General features: G+C 41.1%; 1 protein-coding gene across 1 annotated transcript; it reads left to right on the top strand.

Annotated features, from left to right (window-relative positions):
* The first annotated feature begins 785 nt into the window (after positions 1-785).
* Positions 786-2,895, top strand: LOC147634206 (jasmonate-induced oxygenase 4-like). The gene is made up of 4 exons (XM_086805634.1): positions 786-1,061; positions 1,561-1,814; positions 2,031-2,355; positions 2,776-2,895. The coding sequence occupies exons 1-4, from the start codon at positions 786-788 to the stop codon at positions 2,893-2,895; spliced, it is 975 nt and encodes a 324-aa protein (XP_086661760.1).
* Positions 2,896-21,495: the final 18,600 nt, after the last annotated feature.

Genomic DNA, 21,495 nt, shown 5'->3' with positions numbered 1-21,495 from the left:
AATTATATGCATTTTTTTCCCACTCCTCTTTGGGAGTTATGCATTTGAAACAGCCTTTATTTTAGGTGAAAAAAATTGGGCCATCTCCCCCACATCACCTTCTGTCTCTCTCTCTCTCTCTTTTCCAACCACTTCTCCTTCTTTCCCACCCTGTTTGCTCTACTGTTTTGCATCCCATAGTACCCCAGTTTACTCTATTTTTCAGCTTCTCATACTAAAAGAAAGCCAATGCCTTCAAGATTAAGCTTCGTTCAACCATCGACTCTCTTAGTTACATTGACTCTCTCTCTCCCATAGTTACAGTGACTCTCTCTCACTATCCCTCTCTCAATAATACACAACTGAATACTCTATCAGGTCTCTCTCTCTCTCTCTCTCTCTCTCTCTCTCTCTCTCTCAATGCACAACTAAACACATTCTTTGATTCAAGTATGATTGTCTTCATTTTTCTCTCCTCGTTTTGCCTGTAGGAGAGTCGACTTGCACTTCTCTCCCCCTCTCTCTCTCTCTCAATACACAATTGAATACACTATCACGACCAATGTTTATTGTCGCTCAGACTCCACATTCTATTGAAAGGTTTAGTTTCTCCCAATTTTAATTTTTGATTGAATTTTGTTCAGGTTTTATTTGTTTGGGTTGAGGTGTGATGGATAATATTGCCTATATTCCAACAAAATTACTTCAACAAAATCCTTGCAAATGTAAGAATGCTGCATCAATGGATTGTACACAGTGTGCTCTGCTTGAGCGTCGATTAGCACTTAATTACGTCGTTAATTACCATGACCACCATCTTCTCCAGCCAACGTCTAGCTGTGCCGGAGAGTGCACAGAAGGTGACGGATCACGAGAAACGCCATCTTGTGCAGAAATTATCCCAGATGGCCGTGCCGGAGGTGCCCCAGGAGTTCTTGGTCCCCCCTGAGCAGCGGCCTCATCCCGCCCAAAGAAACATGGGCATCCTTCCCTTCGTGGATATGGCCGGCCTTCATGGAGACTCGGAAGCGGACACCCTGAAAGAGATCGCCAAAGCCTGCGAGGAGTGGGGCTTCTTCCAAGTAGGTTAATTACATTAACGTGCCTGCGCTAGCTAGCTTTTAAGATTAGATAATAATATTGAAGAAAAACGAGACAAGTTACAAAAGTCGGGCTGGAATCACATAGCCAATTTCAGGCCGAGATTTCTCACTATCCTAGGCAATCAGCAAAGAGCAATGATCCTCTGGGTCTCTATCCTAGAATCTACAGGTATTGGAGCTTCAGCACATAGCTTAGATCCACGTTTACAAGATATTCTCTCTTCTCTTGAAGCTGAAGAATCTTGACCTTATCTGATACATTCTTTGGAGTGCTTCCAATAGGGCCTACCAGTTTTGAAATTTTGGCCTCAATGTAGGTGGTCTTCCTCAAGTAGAACCTCTCCCTTGCAATAATAAGGAGACTTTCAATCCAGAAGAACCATGCCTTTATTGAAAAAAAAAAAAGTTTAGATAATAATGAAGAGGAGATAAAAGCGTATAGCTGATGTGGTCTGTACTGTTTGCTGCTGTGCTGCAGGTGGTTAACCATGGCATACCCGCGAGCATTATTGAAGGGACCAGACAGGCAGCCAGGCAGTTCTTTGAGCTCCCCATGGACGACAAGGAAGGTTACTCTGTGAAGGATCAGAGCACTGAAGGCTTGCTCGGATATGGCCACACTAACTTCTTCCAAGGAGCCGCAAATGACTGGATGGACTCCCTCTTTGGCTACCTGGCTCCCCCCTCATTGAAGAAACTCGACATGTGGCCTTCCCAACCCGAAGGATTAAGGTCCAACCCCTTCTCTCTCTCTCTCTCTCTCTCTCTCTCTCTCTCTCACTGACTCACTCACTCACTCACTCACTCTCTCTCTCTCACACACACACACACAGTCTCTCTCTCAGAGACAGTACACACATACACCCCCCCCTTACACACGGACACACACACACTTTTTTTTCCATTATACACATGGCCCAACACCACTTTGTGATGTGACCACTCTAGGGGCATGGTGGGTTCCTACGGCACCGAGCTACAGAACCTTTTCAAAAGTTTGCTCGCCGCAGTGTCCAAAAGCCTTGGTATGACGGATGACCATCTAGAGAAGGCTTTTCAACATTACAACTTGTTCTTCCGAGCAAACTACTACCCTCCTTGCCCTCAACCTGACCTTGTTCTTGGGACACATGGACACAAGGACCATGGATGCATGACGGTTCTACTACAAGACAAAGATATGGATGGACTTCAAGTGTGCAAGGATGGCCAATGGTTCGCAGTGGATCCCATACCCAACGCATTAGTCATCAATATTGGTGATCAATTACAGGTAAAGTCCTCCAGCCCTAAGTTAACCAGTTTGTAAGAGCCACATCATTAACACACTTAAAACCACCAAACTTGTGCCATATTGTTGTCTTTAAAAAAAAGGTTTATAAATATTTAGTGATACCCAAAGATCATGTCTAATAGATGTAGCTAGTAGGGGGTCCTCATCCTACAAGGTTAATTCCTTGCTACACTCTAATAGATGTAGCTTAGTAGGGGGTCCTCATCCTACAAGGTGAATTCCTTGCTACACTTTAGTGAACAACTTTTGCCATGCTTCTCTTTTCTAAAAGATGAATTCCTTTTACTACTAGGCTACACACTAGTGAACACCTTGTGCCATGCTTCTCTTTTGTAAAACTGTAAATTTAGGATATCATCTTGATATATATATTGACTCTTTTTTATTTTTTGATTATAGTTGCTAACCAATGGCAAGTACAAAAGCGCATTACACCGTGGTGTGGTGAGCAACAATCAAACTATAATGACCCTTGTTGCACACTTGGATCCTCCAGAGAAGGTTGTAACAACACACTAATTGGCACATTATAGTCAAATATCATATTTAGCTAGAGATTGAGAAACTTTAATTTGAAGCATAATTGTCCTTAGACATGTATCGCATGGATCACCCCTAAAGAAGGTGGTAGCAACCCTTAGACGTATAATCAAATATCATATATAGATAGAGACTTGAGACGCTTTAATATGTTCTTGGACATATATATCACACTTCATGCTTAATGATATTGATATTTTATGTGCATGTCACTAATAGCATGAATAGCTTTTGTACTTAAGGAGAAAAGCTTGTAAAAGAGAATTAATGGTAAGAGCTTTAATAGTGGCCATAATTTGATTAACTATGTCATAAACGTATGATCTTGTATGAATGGATTTGATGGATTAAGGATATGTACATGCTTTCATCTTGCACTCTTTATTACGAATATATACAAATAGGGACTCTTGTACCTCACGAGATTGAATAATTTTTCCTGTCTTCTTTGAAACCAAAATCGATTTCGATTTGTGCCCCCTCAAACCAAAAAATCAATTTAGGATACAATATGCATGGGATATTGTGCCTACTACTACAGTACGATCATGACAATTTTTTCACAAAAAACATGAAGAATAGATAACATGTTTCAACTTTCCATGACTATATATTTTTTTCACAAGACATTGTCAATTGTTCTAGTTTGCTTTTTCATTCTCTAAATCTACTTTGTTTCACCTATATGTAGATGTGAGAAATACATAAATAATTGTTTGGTCTCCACCACAGTGACTCCACCATAGTGACATACACCATTTAGGATCATCTCATGCTTATGACATTACTTCCTTCTTCTAGAGTCGATTTTTATAGAAGGAATGCTCGAATAGATTTTGTAGAAGGAACACTCTAGTGGTTTTACTTAAAGAGAATAAATGAAAATATAAAAATTAATATTTGAATATCTATTAAGCTAGTTTTACTGATCGCATATTAAGAGTCAACATTTTCATGATGGTTCTTTGTTCCTTTTAATAGGTGCACATGTAAAGCCCACCTATTCCTCACTAAATTCGACCCCTTATATCTAGTCTACCATTTCTATTATTATAATGTTAGTATGATCCTTGAAGGGAAAGCCCCTATCTTTATGCTTTTTAAGATGATAATTTAAGTTTAGGCATCTTTTGAAAGTGAGTGAATACAATAGTAGCGCCCCCCTCCTCTCTCTCTCTCTCTCTCTCTCTTAATATCACAAGAATTTCATATTGGGTGGATTTATATATTAGAAATTAGCACTAGTCTTGTAGAAAAAAACCACTTTTGTGGCTTTAAGAATTTTTTGTTTAAGAATTTTTTATTTTTATTTTTTCAAAGAAATTTATATCAAGAAAATAATATCAACACAAGATATTCATTGAGAGATCAGAATAAGTGCCAAAAACATTTCAAACATATTCTTCCATAGTCATGATTTAGGTAAATAAATTAGATACTTTTTCAACACCTACAATTGTACGATTAAAAACTATTCTATATGTGCATAGGATATTGGCATGTCCATTATATCACTTAATAAAGAAACACTTTTTATATAGGTATCCTTGAAGTAAGGCTATTGCAATATTTTTATGTTATTTTTAGCAATTTTAAAATAAGAAAGTACTAGATATATAATTTTCTTTCCCCAAAAACTTCCACCATAGGTAGAGGCATTCTAACCAATTATTCGTAAAAAGTGTCATGAAATTTTACTTTGGTTGACATTTTCATTTCTTCAAAATTGCAGGATTTGTCTTTTATGTTGATAAGCACGTGAGCTCTCTCTCTCTCTCTCTCTCTCTCTCTCTCTCTCTCTCTCTCTCTCATTATCACATAAAAACTTTAAATTGTGTGAATTTATGTAAAAAACATTAACCCCCTTTTGTTAGAAAGAAAGCCACCTTGTGGCTTTAAGAAATGCTTGAAAAAAAAAAGTTTAGTATATTTATTTTGAAGAAATTTTTAATATAGAAGATATTCATTGAGAGAGAATATGTAGTGCCTAAAAGGTTTTGAAAACATAGTCTTTTTTTATGGTCATGATTTAGGCACCTTTTGTTAAAAAAATCTACCTTGTTATTTTTACATTAAAAAAGCCTTTTGTCCTAAACTACTTTTTATTGGTTTTGAACTATTTTAAAGTGGTCCTCAAATACTATTTAGTGGTTCTGAACTTCTAATGAGTGGTCTAACAATATTGTTAATAAGTGGTCAAAAGTACTATCAAGTGATGCAAAAGTACTATTAAGTGGTACATGAGTACTTTAAGCTTTAAAAACATCATGTGCATTAAAAGAGACCTTGTTATAGGACCACTTGGAAGTACTCTAGATCACTTTCAATTACTTATAAGTTTTTTTTATATTAAAAACACTTTAGGACCACCTGAAAGTGCTTTAGAGCTCTTAAAAGTACTTCATGGACTTTGCGAACGACTTTATAAACTAGTATAAGTACTTATACATGGTCCTAAAGTAATTTACATAGGCCCTAAAATACTTTTAGTAGCTGTAAAGAACTTTTAGGTGGTCCTATAGAGCTTTCAATGGCACAAAAGAATGTATTTTAAAGTGATACTGAAAGGCTTCCAAGCACAAAAAAAGAACTTGTTAGTACCACTTGGAAAGTTTCAATAACACAAAATAACTTGTATTTTAAATAGATATTGATTACTTCAAGTTGCAATGGCATAAAAGAAAATAGATATTGATTACTTCAAGTTTCAATGGCACAAAAGAACTTGTAAGTATTTTAAATATTGAGTACTTCCAAGTGGTACTAACAAGTTCTTTTGTGCTTGGAAGCCTTTCAATATCACTTTAAAATACTTGCACCAAGTGCTTTTGTGCCATTGAAAATTATGTAGGACCACCTAAAAGTGCTTTACATCTACTAAAGATATTTTAGGGCCAGCGTAAAGTAATTTAGGACCATGATGTATAATTACTTTGGGACCATTTGGAAGTGTTTCACTATCACTTTAAAATAAGTTATTTTGTAATATTGAAAGTTCTATAGGACCACCTAAAAGTGCTTCAAATCTGTTAAAAATGTTTTAGGGCCACTGTATAAAGTACTTTAACTCTACTTTATACAAGTTTGAGAGTGTCTTAAGGTGCTCGCAGATATACACGCGTTTCTGGACGGGTGTATACACGCGTTTCTGCACGAGTGTATACACGAGACTGCATTTCAGAATTCATGATTTGCAGGCAACACAACTGACTTGAATGATGATATTTGTGTGAGTCAAGAGACAGCCCATGATGTACATGAAGATGTTTGTTGCAGGTTCTTTATGGATATTCCAGGTTCTTCATCCGATCCATTTGCATACAGCAATTGGCTGATGGAGATGCTGAATCATTTTGGGCGCCATCCTGGTCCAGTTGAGCTTACAGAGTATATGTATGCCCATCCCCCTGCTTCCCTACACCTGGTGTCTATACCCCTACCGTGAGTATCCAGGGCACTCCAGTGCCATCTATTCCTCCGAGTCCGACGAGACGGCATGCAGCTTCTCCTCTTCCACGTCCACCGAGGAGACATACCTCGTCCCAGACACACTCACGTACACCCTCACAGCCACCATCACGTGCTCCCTCAGAGCCACCGTCACGTCAGGGCTCACAGCCACCGTCACATAGACAATCCCCCAGTCGTGACTCCACCCGCAGCAGTAGGAAGAGTGGGAGTGGAGGATGCGGCGGGTGCTTTGGTGGGGGAGGTGGGGGAGGTGGGGGAGGTAGTAGGGCACGCGGTGAGAGAGGAGGTAGTAGGGCACGCGGTGAGAGAGGAGATAGAGGGAGAAGAGTTAGAGGAGACAGTTCGGAAGAGGAGGAGATGAGAGAGATGGAGAGAGTGGTCTGCTATGATGTGACGGATAGGGGCGGGATAGTGATGGATGCGAGGGGAGAGAGGTAATGGAGTACATGCGTGGGGTAGTATGAAACTCATATAGAAATTGTTTTATTAAATTTAAAGATCAGAATAGCAGATTAGTTGGGGAGGTGATAGAGGCTGTACATAGTCGGTACCCCAATCCCCCACATGCTACATTCTCGGATGTATGGGGAAGGACGCGAATAAGGGAGATCTTAAGTAATAAAAGATCTCACCTTACAAAACTCGCATACGATGACCGGCTAAATGTAGCTGCGGGTGGCTATCCTGCCGAGAAACCTGCCAACTGCACACAAACGCGAGTGGAAGGTGGCAAAGAAATGAGCAGAGGGTGGCGTGAAGAGCAGGCAGCATGTGGAGGCACGACGGATCCAGATGGAGACCATTGGATCTTCGCATTTCGGATCTGGCGGCGTCGAGTCATGGGAGGCAGAGTTCGTAAGTATCTTGCTACTTTATTTGATTGTTTACTTAATTCATTGATTCTATGATTGTTTTAATCTTACAAATTATGTTGATTATGATACAGCGACGACGGGTTACGGGGAGGAAGCCCACAACCCACGATACTGCGTATGCTCGCCGGCATAGAGCAGACGTGACACGTGGGCCATCTTCAGAGCCGAGGGACGTCTTACGGACGCGCAGTTTGAGATGGCCATGAGACCATACAGTCGACAGGTACTTGAAAATTCTAAACCAATGATTTTGGTTTATTGAATTACATATATATATACTTATATACTATATATTACTTGAACAGGCACAAGCTGTTGATGATCCACCCGCCGCCACTGCAGAGGGTGGACGTGAGTGGACGTTCCGACCGATGTGAGCTCATCTGAGCATGGAGGGAGCACCGAGTCATCATCTGGATCTGAGTAGTACTCAGACTTATAGTATCACATTCCATATCGAGGATGTGGTTGTATATATTTTTTTGTAAACTGAAGCCATGGGCTACTTCGAGATATGGACTCCCTTGTATACATGTATGAAATTTTGATAGTAATATTGAATCGTGAATCGATAGTATTACATTCATGTCTGTCTTGAATCGTGTATTGACAATGTATGCATTCATGTTGTTCTTGTCTTAATCTCCCTCGTGCATATGTTCTTCGTGGATGGTCTAATGCACAAAAAAAAAAAATCTAGAGAGTGTTATTGGGTGCTGGAATGCTGGAACAGTATTCAGGCACCAAATAGCACTCTCTAGATTTTTTTTTTTGCTCTCTGTTCGCGTGTATAAACGCGTCAGAACTGCTAAAACTCGTGTGTATATACGCGGATAATCTGTAAAATACGCGTGTATTAATGCATCAAAAGTGACAATTGCGCGTGTATAAGCGCATCTAAATTAAAGAAACGCGTGTGTAGACGCAGGTATCAACGTGTTTGAGTACATCTGAACTGAACAGAACGCAGCTATACACCCGTGTATAAGTGCGTCTAAATTAAAGAAAGGCGTGTATAGCCGCTTGTATCAACGCGTCTGTGAAAAGAACACGGCTATACACCCGTGTATAAGCGCGTCTGAGAGGTCCTATACACGCGCTTTTACACGCATGTCTGTGGCCGCGATGATACACGCGCTGGTACACGGGTCCGCTACTTTTTTTCACAAGTCATTTTTAGCGGCTAGGAGCGCGGGTATGAGCCCGATCCCTTGTAGTGTCCATCTCATGTACACCAAGTGAAGTCCTCCAAGAGATGTCACATAGCGCCTCGCTATGTCTCTTGAGGTGGGTAGTCTATTTTCCTTTTGAAGCATGTTTGATAATAACCTGCATCTAATATCATCAATTATAATTAGTCTTAAATCCTAAACCTTAAACCACTAATTCAAATTTGTAAGTTAGAATGCTTACTTCAATAATGCGTCAAGACTTGCATTGCTCCATCCATAAACTGTTTGTATATGAATAGTTCAAGTGAAGCACGTAAAAAAGAGAATGTGCACCCTTCAAACACCGGTGTCGATGAAGCCTTATAAAGATGCTCTTGTTCCGTATCATCGTCATCCATACCTTTGGGATCATCCTTAAAAAGATTCCACACCATATCATCAAGCACCTCCTCTTCCACAACTTCGTGGGGTGCAGGGCTATTGTCATCCCTTTCCCACTCATCTCTGACAATAGATTCCGAAGCTCCAGCATCATCTCGTCGACGCTTTGCGTGCTCTCGTCGCGCGTAGGGTACCATGTTAGGGTGTGGTACTGCATCCTGCTTCAATTAGAGTTTATATATTATAACTCTATTAATTTAATTTGGATACCATGAGTCATTTGAATACCATCAATTTACATCTACTCACCTCTAAACCTGTTTGATTCCATTCTCCATACATGGAGATGTGATTCAAGGTAATTCGACGTGCTCATACAATGCATCCTTGACATCGATTACACATACATTTGATCCGTTGTCCCAACCACACATCGCGATTACGACGATGCATTGTCTCATCTTCCCCAGAACTGCTTGAAGAGGTTGATGACATCCTATGTACAAACCAGAAAACACAAAATCATAATATGTTTTTAATGAAAGTATAAAAATCGCGTGTATTGACGCGGCTATTTCCTAAAAATTGCGTGTATTAACGCGGCTATTTCCTAAAAATCGCGTGTATTAACGCGGGTAATTCCTACAAAACGCGTGTATAAACGCAGCTAAAATATCATACACGCGAATATACACGCGTTTATAAACGCGACGGTCTGTTTAAACTAAAAATAGCCCGCCTTCCCCAAATATAGATTTTAAACTAACATATCAACACTGCTTTCGTTTTCGCCTCTTCCAACAGAAACGAAACCTAAGTGCAAGGAGGGAGCAGAGAAGGAGCACACACGGGAGGAAACCGAGCAAGAAAGAAGACTCACTTTTTCAGAGGTGAGTCAGTTTGTCCTGTGCCTTGTCTCTTTCCTCAGATTTGTTTATGCTATTTGCTCTTTGTTTTTTGGGTTTGTCTGCGTCCTTTTGCTTCTGTGCACACGATTGGGTGAATGATTCTGACAGGGGCGACAATGGTCCTTTTATAAGGACACTTTGTCTTTGTCGGAGGTCGGTCCTTTTGAAAACAAAATTTTGCAGGTAGCGTGTAGAAACGCGTGTAAAAGCGCGTGTACTCTGTTTGCAGAGTCTGTTCACGCGGATATACACGCGTTTCTGGACGGGTGTATACACGCGTTTCTGCACGGGTGTATACACGAGACTGCGTTTCAGAATTCATGATTTGCAGGCAACACATTTGACTTGAATGATGATATTTGTGTGAGTCAAGAGACAGCCCATGATGTACATGAAGATGTTTGTTGCAGGTTCTTTAGGGATATTCCAGGTTCTTCATCCGATCCATTTGCGTACAGCAATTGGCTGATGGAGATGCTGAATCATTTTGGGCGCCATCTTGGTCCAGTTGAGCTTACAGAGTATATGTATGCCCATCCCCCTCCTTCCCTACTTGGTGTCTATACCCCTACCGCGAGTATCCAGGGCACTCCAGTGCCGTCTATTCCTCCGAGTCCGACGAGACGACATGCAGCTTCTCCTCTTCCACGTCCACCGAGGAGACATACCTCGTCCCAGACACACTCACGTACACCCTCACAGCCACCATCACGTGCTCCCTCAGAGCCACCGTCACGTCAGGGCTCACAGCCACCGTCACGTAGACAATCCCCCAGTCGTGACTCCACCCGCAGCAGTAGGAAGAGTGGGAGTGGAGGATGCGGCGGGTGCTTTGGTGGGGGAGGTGGGGGAGGTGGGGGAGGTAGTAGGGCACGCGGTGAGAGAGGAGATAGAGGGAGAAGAGTTAGAGGAGACAGTTCGAAAGAGGAGGAGATGAGAGAGATGGAGAGAGGGGTCTGCTATGATGTGACGGATAGGGGCAAGATAGTGATGGATGCGAGGGGGAGGGAGGTAATGGAGTACATGCATGGGGTAGTATCAAACTCATATAGAAATTGTTTTATTAAATTTAAAGATCAAAATAGCCGATTAGTTGGGGAGGTGATAGAGGTTGTACATAGTCGGTACCCCAATCCCCCACATGCTACATTCTCGGATGTATGGGGAAGGACGCGAATAAGGGAGATCTTAAGTAATAAAAGATCTCACCTTAAAAATCTCGCGTACGATGACCGGCTAAATGTAGCTGTGGGTGGCTTTCCTGCCGAGAAACCTGCCACCACTGCGCACAAACACGAGTGGAAGGAGGCAAAGAAACGAGCAGAGGGTGGCGTGAAGAGCAGGCAGCATGTGGAGGCACGACGGATCCAGATGGAGACCATTGGATCTTTGCATTTCGGATCTGGCGGCGTCGAGTCATGGGACGCAGAGTTCGTAAGTATCTTGCCACTTTATTTGATTGTTTACTTAATTCATTGATTCTATGATTGTTTTAATCTTACAAATTGTGTTGATTATGATACAGCGACGGGTTACGAGGAGGAAGCACAACCCACGATACTGCGTATGCTCACCGGCATAGCAAACGTGACACGTGGGCCATCTTCAGAGCCGAGGGACGTATTACGGACGCGCAGTTTGAGATGGCCATGAGACCATACGGTCGACAGGTACTTGAAAATTCTAAGCCAATGATTTTGGTTTATTGAATTACATATATATATACTTATATACTATATATTACTTGAATAGACACAAGCTGCTGATGATCCACCCGTCGCCACTGCAGAGGGTGGACGTGAGCACTACTCATCGGACATTCCGATCGATGTGAGCTCATCTGAGCATGGAGGGAGCACCGAGTCATCATCTGGGTCTGAGTAGTACTCAAACTTATATTATCACATTCCATATTGAGGATGTGGTTGTATATATTTTTTTGTAAACTGAAGCCATGGGCTAATTCGAGATATAGACTCCCTTGTATACATGTATGAAATTTTGATAGTAATATTGAATCGTGAATCAATAGTATTACATTCATGTCTGTCTTGAATCGTGTATTGAGAATGTATGCATTCATGTCATTCTTGTCTTAATCTCCCTCGTGCATATGTTCTTCGTGGATGGTCTAATGCACAAAAGAAAAATTCCAGAGAGTGTTATTGGGTGCTGGAATGCTGGAACAATATTCAGGCACCAAATAGCACTCTCTGGATTTTTTTTTTTGCTCTCTGTTCGCGTGTATAAACGCGTCAGAACTGCTAAAACTCGCGTGTATATACGCGGATAATCTGTAAAATACGCGTGTATTAATGCGTCAAAAGTGACAATTACGCGTGTATAAGCGCATCTAAATTAAAGAAACGCGTGTATAGACGCAGGTATCAACGCGTCTGAGTACATCTAAACTCAACAGAACGCGGCTATACACCCGTGTATAAGCGCATCTAAATTAAAGAAAGGCGTGTATAGCCGCTTGTATCAACGCGTCTGTGAAAAGAACGCGGCTATACACCCGTGTATAAGCGCGTCTGAGAGGTCCTATACACGCGCTTTTACACGCATGTCTGTGGTCGCGATGATACACGCGCTGGTACTACACGGGCCCGCTACTTTTTTCACAAGTCATTTTTAGGGGCTAGTCCAAGCATGGAAGTTATTCTTATCAAGCTTCTCAGCCACAATCTGAGTTATCCCATCATTTGACGTCTTGGTAAACACACAATTTTACCAGAAACAACACTCTAATTTGCCCTGCACAAACTGCTGTATTTTCTGCAGCGGTACTGTAGAACTCTCAAATGTCACAACCAGTGACTTCAATGTGCATACATACACCCAATGGTAACTGTTGACCTGTTTGCAGCACCCACAGTGTCTGCACTGTCAATCTGTCTTCCTGCAGTTCTTAAAACAAAGTTCTGCAGAGAATCGAAATTGCCTGCTTTCTGAAAAACGGAGGTCCAAATGCACCCGAAACGTATTTTTGGCCCAGAAATGGAGGCCCAATAGGATAGTATAGTTTCCCTATAGCTTTACTCCCGTGAAAAAAGCTCCTCAATCAGAGATCATTTGCCGGTGCCTCCCGTAGAGCTCCCGAGACAAGGGTGTAGTCACCAACATAAATAGGGAAGAGTAGTTGAAGTTCTTACCCTCGTACCGCTTCATGTGGTTCTCTTGCTTGCAGCTCAACCCTTAGCATGAACCAGGCTCTGATACCATGAAAAGATGCAGGGGGGAAGAGAGCTTGAGCTCTTACAAGCACACACACACACTCACAAAACCCTAATAGAGAACACACAAGGTGAGAGGTTGAAAGTCTTCTTCTTCTTCACTCAATACTCAACACACCATATACAAGATAAGAGTACACATAATATGAAAGGTACTCACAAAACCCTAATAGAGAACACACAAGGTGAGAGGTTGAAAGTCTTCTTCTTCTTCACTCAATACTCAACACACCATATACAAGATAAGAGTACACATAATATGAAAGGTACTCAACCAATACATACACGGGTTCTCTATAGTGTGAACCCGATTAAATGAGCTGGCACTATAACTATGCCAGTCTCTAGAATGGCTGTCACACAGCCTGTCATCCCACTGGCCGCATATCACCCAAGATCTCACCAACCATGCCAGTGGTGTAAGTGTGGGGCCTATCCCCCAGGCGGGTCATCAGTGTCCATCGCCTCACTAGACGAGCTCGATATCTCAACAAGCTACAACTCTACAAATCTTCTTTCTTTCCTTCTCATCCTCAAGATGGACCTATTCACTTTAGCCCTTTACTTCTCCTTGGCTTTTTATCAAATCTCCCTTTGCTTTGCAACCCAATAATGTTTTATTTTCTCAATGCCTTCCTGACCAAGAATAAACCTACCTCCATTTTCTTGCACCTCTACATTGTGTAAAAATTCATCTTGTCCGATTGCATGCCCATCAATATTCATCCTGAAATGAGGTGAAAATATTGTATTAGAATATTCTAGCCCTAACCAACCATACTTTACAAGTTTTTTTGACCTTAAAAGATTACTCATAAAATAGGTATTCAGGTTGCAATGGGTGTGGCGGTGTGTTTTAGAGAGAGAGAGATAGGGAGAGAGAGCGAGAGGGAGAGAGAGATTTGGAGGCTGCTAGAGAGAGAGAGAGAGAGAGAGAGAGAGATGGAATGTAGTACATCTCCTTGCAGCCATCTAGCTATCTTAGGAGGAAAGAAAATAGGGAGAGAAGTGGAGGGAGATACACTTTGTGTGTGTGTGTGTGTGTGTGTAGCATACAGATAGAAAGAGCTCATGAATGTAGAACAACTCTTGTGAGCCACAGGGAGATAGATGAAGAAGCTGAGCACAAGAAAAATAAGTGTCTGCCATGCTAGAATAATTCGTCTCATGAGATCATGAAGATTTGGAAAGAGAAAACTAGAAATAGATAGATTTTATGTGCAGCATGTTCTCTTGTCATCTCCATAGATATGTTAAGACAAGCGTATGAGGAGAAAGAAACAGAGAGCTCTATTGTATTAAGATAATCATATGAGAAGAGAGAGAGAGAGAGAGAGCTCTATTGTATTAAGATAATCATATGAGAGAGAGAGAGCATGGCACATGCATGATCATGCTCCAAAATTTCCTAACACACACGAGCATGCTCCCATGGCTGCGTGAACTTTCCATGATAGCATGAATTCTAAATATTCTTTTCATGGTAACTATTCAGCCTTAAATTCTAAGTATTTATTTTTACAATTCTTAATATTCTTTCTTACTAGTTTGTTATTACCTTTAACCTCTCCTTGTTAGCACTTAACAAAGGAATGTCAATGACACCACTTTTTGAACCAACTAACTCTTGCTTTGACCCTATATGGCTTGAAGCATGCACCTAGAGTATGGTCAAATAAGATATGATAGTATCTTGTTACTATGGATTTTAGATATCTATAGATTTTGCACTTCACTCACAAGGGCATTATGCTAGTAGTCATATAGGTTAATAACTTTATTGTCACAAGGGACATTGATGTTTACATTTATGAGGTGAATATGCTCCTCAAGAAGAAGTTTGGAGTAAAATATTCACGTGAGCCATGATTCTTCCATACCTAGAATTACATATATAGGTAATCTTTTGGAGGACCCTACATTGTGCATGCACATTGTAAGAAGTTTGATTTACATGACTATCAATAGGCCATATTTGAGCTATGCTATTAGATTAGTGAGTCAGTATATGTAGGCCTCGAAGAAGCTGTACTTATGTGTGACTAGGAGGATAAGGTACACAAAGTCCATAGTACAAGGTGTGAGAGAGATGGGAAAGAGGTGAAAGAGTGTTGGAAATATTTGAAAGAGAGAGAGAGAGAGAGAGAGAGAGAGAGAGAGAGAGAGAGAGAGAGAGAGAGAGAGAGAGAGAGGCAAGAGCCTTTTGGGGTGTTTTGTTTTTTTTGAGAGAAAGAGGCATGAGACTTTTGGGTTTTTTGAGTTCAAAACAAAAACAACTCACAAAACATATCCTGTTTCTTAATTCTTTGTCATTAGTGTAAATGTTGATGCTAATTTTTTTACAGTCAGTATACTTGTCTCGGTATTAAGGGTTGGTATTATTGTCTGGATGCCCTTATGTCAATGGTTAAAATGATGCCGTACGTTATGAAATAAATGGATAAAAATTAACAAGTTTGACTCATAGCTCATGCTCCTCCTTAAAAGAGACACATTTTCATATCCCCATAACATTTCTCTTCATCTCTCTGAGAAATGCCCTTGATCTCTCTTGATCCCCCCCTAACATTTTCTTAATATCTCCTCCTTTTGTCAATGGAGCATGTAAACAATTTTATGTCTTCAAGGAAGTACCTGCCTCTCATAGTGGGATCAGTTTAATAGAATGTATATTGATGTATGGACTAAATGTGAGTTTAACATGTGTCGGATGAGGCCATACAATTATTTTTTAAAATGGATGTGAGCCACAAGGTATGTAATATTATTCACATATAGAGGATAACAATGATAACATTGAGAAGAATTGGTGGTGATAGGGATTTCATAAACGTGTTCACAAATTTGTGATCACGTTAACAAAATGTGTTATTAACATTCTAAAACATGTGATGATCACAACATATATTCACAAGACGATCTCTTACCGGCCAAAACTTACCATTCCTGTAAACCCGCCCGGGATTCTTTGTTTCCCGGTGGGCCCACTAGGAAACAAAGAATCCCGGCGGGCATATTTCTTATTAATAATAAAAGGTGCCCGTCACCCTTCAGCCGGCTTTTCAGGAAGATTGTCCTTGTTTTGGGGGCGTCACATCTTTCCTTGGAGTGCTTATAGAGCTCTTGGTTGGCTAGGAGCGTCCTCTAGGGAAGAACGTCCTTATCTTAGGGACTATTATGTTTCCTTGTTGGCACTCCTAAGGCTACTGAGCCACTACCACTAGTCCTCAATTCTTTGAATTGTGGGCAGAGTGTGGTTTGTAGCTAGTACTCGCGGAGATTTAGGGACAAAGTTGGAGTCACTTCAACTTTGCGTTCGAGCAACACAGGTAGTCTACCTTATTCTGCTCTATAAATGGATGGAGCCAAGAGTCCTCCTTGGGGCTTGTATTGGTTCTTGATATTTGATATAGTCTTTATTAGACAAGGGTCTATTGTCCTATACTAGAGTGTTGGGCAAACATAGATCTTTGATTTGCTTTGTCAATGTCAGAGTCTTAGAGAAGGTCTTTTGTCCTATACTAGAGTATTGGGCAATCATAGATCTTTGATTTGTTTAAAGTATCCTTAATTGGGTACGAAAGACATCCTTCATCGGGGGTGAAATGTGCATTGTATGCATGCTGTCAATTACATGTATCTTAATCTTAGAATACACATTTATGCATTCGTCTAGCAAAAATTAATATCTACGATTCTGTAAGTTGAAAAATAAAATTCCTATAGGCAAAAAACTTTCAGTCATCCTTTGAAGATAGCATTAATTGTCATGGATGTCTTTCTCTTTTAAAATAAAAACAATAAACAACATATATGATGATCAACATATATGATGATCTTTTATTTTTGTAAAAATCAATTCAAACTAGTTTCATATTTTTGCTTGGCTACATTTTAGCTTTTCAGGTTTTTTAAGGCTTCTATGTTTCTGTGGTGATATATGTTTTGTAATATGTGAGTGGCTTTGTTGTTACTTCATTTGTGTATTCATTATTGTATGCTTGCTTGAATAGGTTATTTGAGATGGAAGAAAATGTTGGACCTAGCGATACTTCTAATAGAGCCCAAAATCAGAAGAGCAGAAAAAAAAGGCACCTGGGATAGAGTGGCATTATGCAATTAACATCGGTGGGTGACTGATTCATAGATTGGGAGTGTAAGCTATGCCATGCAGTAAAATCAGGTGGGGTGCCTCAATTAAGAGAACACTTTTTAGGTGGAGTGAAGAAAAAAGGCCGAGGATGTACCCACCCCTCTGCACCTGCAGTGGCCAAACGTTTAAGAGACGAAATGCAGAAGAAAGACGCAAGGAAATTGTTCTCATTTACTGCCAATGTATCGAGGAAGGAAGAACATTGTTTTTCTAATCATCAGCATCGCCGGCTATCTACCTAGTGCATCTTCTTGCAAGCGCCACTTTAACATACCTACGCATCAAACTTCATTGTAGGAAAACTTACGTAACGGTCTGCTCAATGATCCACAGCTCGCCCTTGCTAAAGCGATCTACTTTTTAGGGAGTGCTATGGTGATGGTGGAGAGTGAGCATTGGAAGAGAGCATGGAAGAAAATCGGTGAATTTGGATCAGGGTTTTCACCGCCTTCGTATCATGCTATGCGAAATGATCTATTGGAGAAATGCTATGCTCAAGTGAAAGAATGTGTACATAGAATAATTCTTAGCAACATAGAGCTTTTTGGATGTAGTATAGTCAGCAATGGATGGTCCAATGCACAAAGAAAACCATTAATTAATATAATGGTTGTTTCGCCTAGAGGTGAGATTTTTATGCGTGCTGTGGATTCGGCTGGTGCAATAAAATCTGGGGCGTATATTGCTGGTATCATTGCCTTTGTGATAGAAGAAGTGGGTGCCAAAAATGTAGCCCAAATTGTTATGGACAATGCAAAAAATTGCAAGAATGCATCCAAAATCTTAAAGCAGTACTTAGTATCCACATGTTTTCTCGTTTGGCTCCAATACTCATAGTTTGAATCTTGTATTGAAAGATTGGTATAAAAGTGATGATACCAAATGGTTTGCCTCAATCGTCGATGCTGTTCGCAAGCTTGTGAGATTTATGCTTAAGAGACAGAGAGTGTTAGATATTTTTCGGCCTCGCATGTCAGTTATGTTAAAGCTTCCTGCGGAGACCAGGTTTTGCACTCACTTCTATACTTTCGAGCCTCTTCTTCGAAACAAAGATGCAGTTTGTGAAACATTTACATGAATGGCATTTCATGATTGGGAGAGCACTGAGACTGAAAGAGTAAAAGAGAAAATCAAAGTCTTAAAGACGGCACTCATGAAGAAAAATTGGTGGAACAGTGTAATGGATGCGTACCACTTAATGATGCCTATTATGTATGCGATACAAAATCTTGATCAAAGAGAGCCTAATCTTGGAAAAGTATGGATACAATGGTGGGTGGACTATCCAGCAGAGTTTAGAGTGTCCTAAGAAATTAGAGCATTCGCTGGTTAAAAGCATTGGCGTCAACCTGCATGGAAGTGGTAGATGATGAATGGTGGTGAGCACTATATGCTTTGTTGCGCAACCTTGCAATGAAGGTTCTAGGCCAGTGTTCTTCGAACTCACGTTCAAAAAGAAACTGGAGCATGTACAAATATATTCACAGCACTATTCGCAATCGACTTCTTACAAACATACCAAGCTGATAAACTTGTTTGCATGTACTGCAATGAAAAAATCTTGCGACACATTGAAAGCGAAGAATATGAAGAAGATATGCCCAGATGGATGTATGATTGTGATGATGTAGAAGACGAGCACTTTGACATTGGACCTACGTTGTGCACTAGCCTTGAGATAGAAGATAATCTGAGCATTGACTCGGATGAGCTCAATCAAGCAGATGGGAGAGTAGACAGAGCACGATGTTGACATAGGGGAAGAAGGAACTTGAATTTACTTAAAATTAACTTCATTATATCAATTATCAACTCAAATGAAAGATTTCAATTTGTCATTACAAGTTGTCAGTACAATTTGTCAGTACAATTTGTCATTACAATTTGTCAGTACAATTTGTCATTACAAAAAGATTGCCATTACGCAAGAAGTGTTTGTACATTTAGCTTTCGTCTTGAAAGAGATTGCGAAATACACTAGGAGTAGCAGAGGGTGACCTTGATGGTTTGTATTCATTAGCCATACCGAACATAGCATAAATACCACGGTTAATTGCTATGCTGCACAATGCACATGTGGACACATTCTGCATCTGTCTCACCAAGCATATCAAGTGATAGTAGTGGCCACATGGTAGAACATAGTGGCCACTCCAACCGTCGAATGGTTTGTAGTGGGACATTGCGAGGTGGAGAAACTAGTAGCACTGCTAGCAGCCCCCACAAGCTCAGGATGCATCAAAAAATGTGAAATATGATTCCCTTGACGCATAGGATTTAATCATGCAGATAGTCCTTGCACATCTTGGCTAAGCCGGGGAAGCTGCTCTTGAACCTCTCTGTTGGCCGGGGGGGAGTTTGGGCCTGTGACAATCTCACTGCTTCTTGCTCCTTCTCTGCAAGCTTTGCCCCTAGGTTGTGTGTGACCTCGTTCAGCTCTAGCCCAACCCCTTCGCAAGCTCCTCTCTTGTGAATGTCACTGTCTCTTCACGCAAATCGTGGGTGTTGATAGTGACCTCTCTAGACGCGAAGTCCACAGACGTTTGCAGGAGAAACTAGGCATCATACAGCATCTTGGCAAAATACAATGGAGCATCTGCATTGTGAAGAGGACAACTGTACACTTCTAAGAATATTCATTTGGCATTATTTTTTATGTCAGCTTGATTGCACCGTGACACCTTCCACCTTCCCTTCTTGATCTCGCCATTTGGGCATGGCCATATCTGTTTAATCATATCTATGGTTATTTGTTTGTTGATGTCTTTCCATTGGGCATAAGAAGGGTTTGCCCATTTTGACAACCGGCACGCCGTTCTAGTCGCTTCACGAGCAGTCAATCCGTGTGCAAGGGATTTCATGCACTCGTACGACTTCTTAGCCAGCTCATGGCGCTTGTTGGCTTGTGCGTCTCCCATGTCTGTACGAATAGAGGACAAATAAAGATGACTTTAGGCTATTAATGAACTATAAAAAAAAACGTACGATAAATTCATCATCCTCAAAAACTTAATTTTAAACACCACAGGATGAAAGATGAAATGCAAAGACTCGGAAAGTATGCACTTAACATAAAAATACTTCAAAACATTGCACACACTAGAAAACATTAGTTATTCTTCAAAGTAAGGAGGACACCATGTTCAATTACATAATAGGATTAAAAGATACAGAAAGCTTCACCAGCGGCCCGGGGACGTTGCGCCCTTGCTGGTTCAGTCTTAAGTGATCTAACAAATTCTTCTACTTGCAAGAGAGATTTTCTCTCATCACGATTAGGCAAGCACATCCAATTTCTGACTTTATATATAATTGCGTCCATGGTGGCTTTGTCGTGAGTAATGCCGCCCATCCACAACTCCTGCATTTTCCTCCAAAAGTCATATAACACCTCTAATAAATATCCCAAGGCGAAAACATCGCTCGTAGGAGTGAATGCATCTTTCAAGAGAGGATCAAAATCTCTCGAGCTATCCATGGTCGCTTGTTCTGCTCCCTGTCGACATAAGCTTGAGCCTTTGCCACCTTTTCCAGATTTTTACTGGCTTCGAATACAAAATTGAGCGATACTCGCTTTTTGGGTGCTCTCAGCAAAAGGCCCCAGTCAATGATACCAATGCGTGCTTTTAAATCCTTTGTAAAATCTAGCACAACATTGAAGGGATGTAGGTTAGTGTGAATGATGCTAGCCATGTGTGCGGCTTCTAGGCCATCCACCAGGGCATGCATAATGTGAGGAATATTCAAAACCACCTCCTTTATCTGAGCAAGTTGCACCTGGCTTAATTGTATGTCAATAGGCGGGGGCTTTTTCCATCCCTCATCCAAGTGATACATCGTTCTGGTAAACTCACTGTGTCTGAAAGACACCTTCAAGAGCGTGTCACCCAGCGAGCCGCGCCGATCCACGGCGATTCCTTGGTGAAGGCTATGCATCGCACGATGGATGGGTGTAGAACCTGCATGCCCTGCTTAGCCTGAAAGCTCTCAAATCTTGAAGGTGCCTTCTCCCTTGTAAAGCTTTCCGCAAAAAGTAACGTGCTTTGGAAGAAATGAGACGCCTTGGACCTTATACTAATTCACTGTGCCAAAAGCTCTTGACCCTATTGTTTGCCCCTCGATCAAGGCCTCATGCGGAATGCCGATAAGGTGTGTACATCGCTCGTTGAAAATGGTACGCATGATTGCGCCCGTCCCTGTCACATCTGGTTGTCCGGACGGCACAGCAGCTATATCTTGGGCGATGCGCACTCTTTTAGGAAGTGTGTCTACAAAAAGAACTTTCATATGTTTGCTCTTCACCTTCTACTCATTCCATGTTGCATCCCACAGTTGTAGACGGTGTAAGTCGGCAGAAGGTGGTGCGGCAACTCTGAGATCCTC

Source organism: Cibotium barometz, chromosome 11 (assembly GCF_041138505.1).
Source record: "Cibotium barometz isolate CiBa-2024 chromosome 11, ASM4113850v1, whole genome shotgun sequence".
In the NCBI taxonomy this organism is placed as follows: Eukaryota; Viridiplantae; Streptophyta; class Polypodiopsida; order Cyatheales; family Cibotiaceae; genus Cibotium; species Cibotium barometz.
The sequence above is the reverse complement of the archived record's forward strand: the minus strand, read 5'-3'. Positions and strand labels throughout refer to the sequence as shown.

Excerpts from the sequence above, each read along its gene's own strand:
- LOC147634206 (XM_086805634.1), top strand. The coding sequence starts at position 786 with ATGACCACCATCTTCTCCAGCCAACGTCTAGCTGTGCCGGAGAGTGCA. Across the intron at positions 1,815-2,030 it reads TCCCAACCCGAAGGATTAAG|GGGCATGGTGGGTTCCTACG; the intron begins GTCCAACCCCTT and ends TGACCACTCTAG. Across the intron at positions 2,356-2,775 it reads ATATTGGTGATCAATTACAG|TTGCTAACCAATGGCAAGTA; the intron begins GTAAAGTCCTCC and ends TTTTGATTATAG.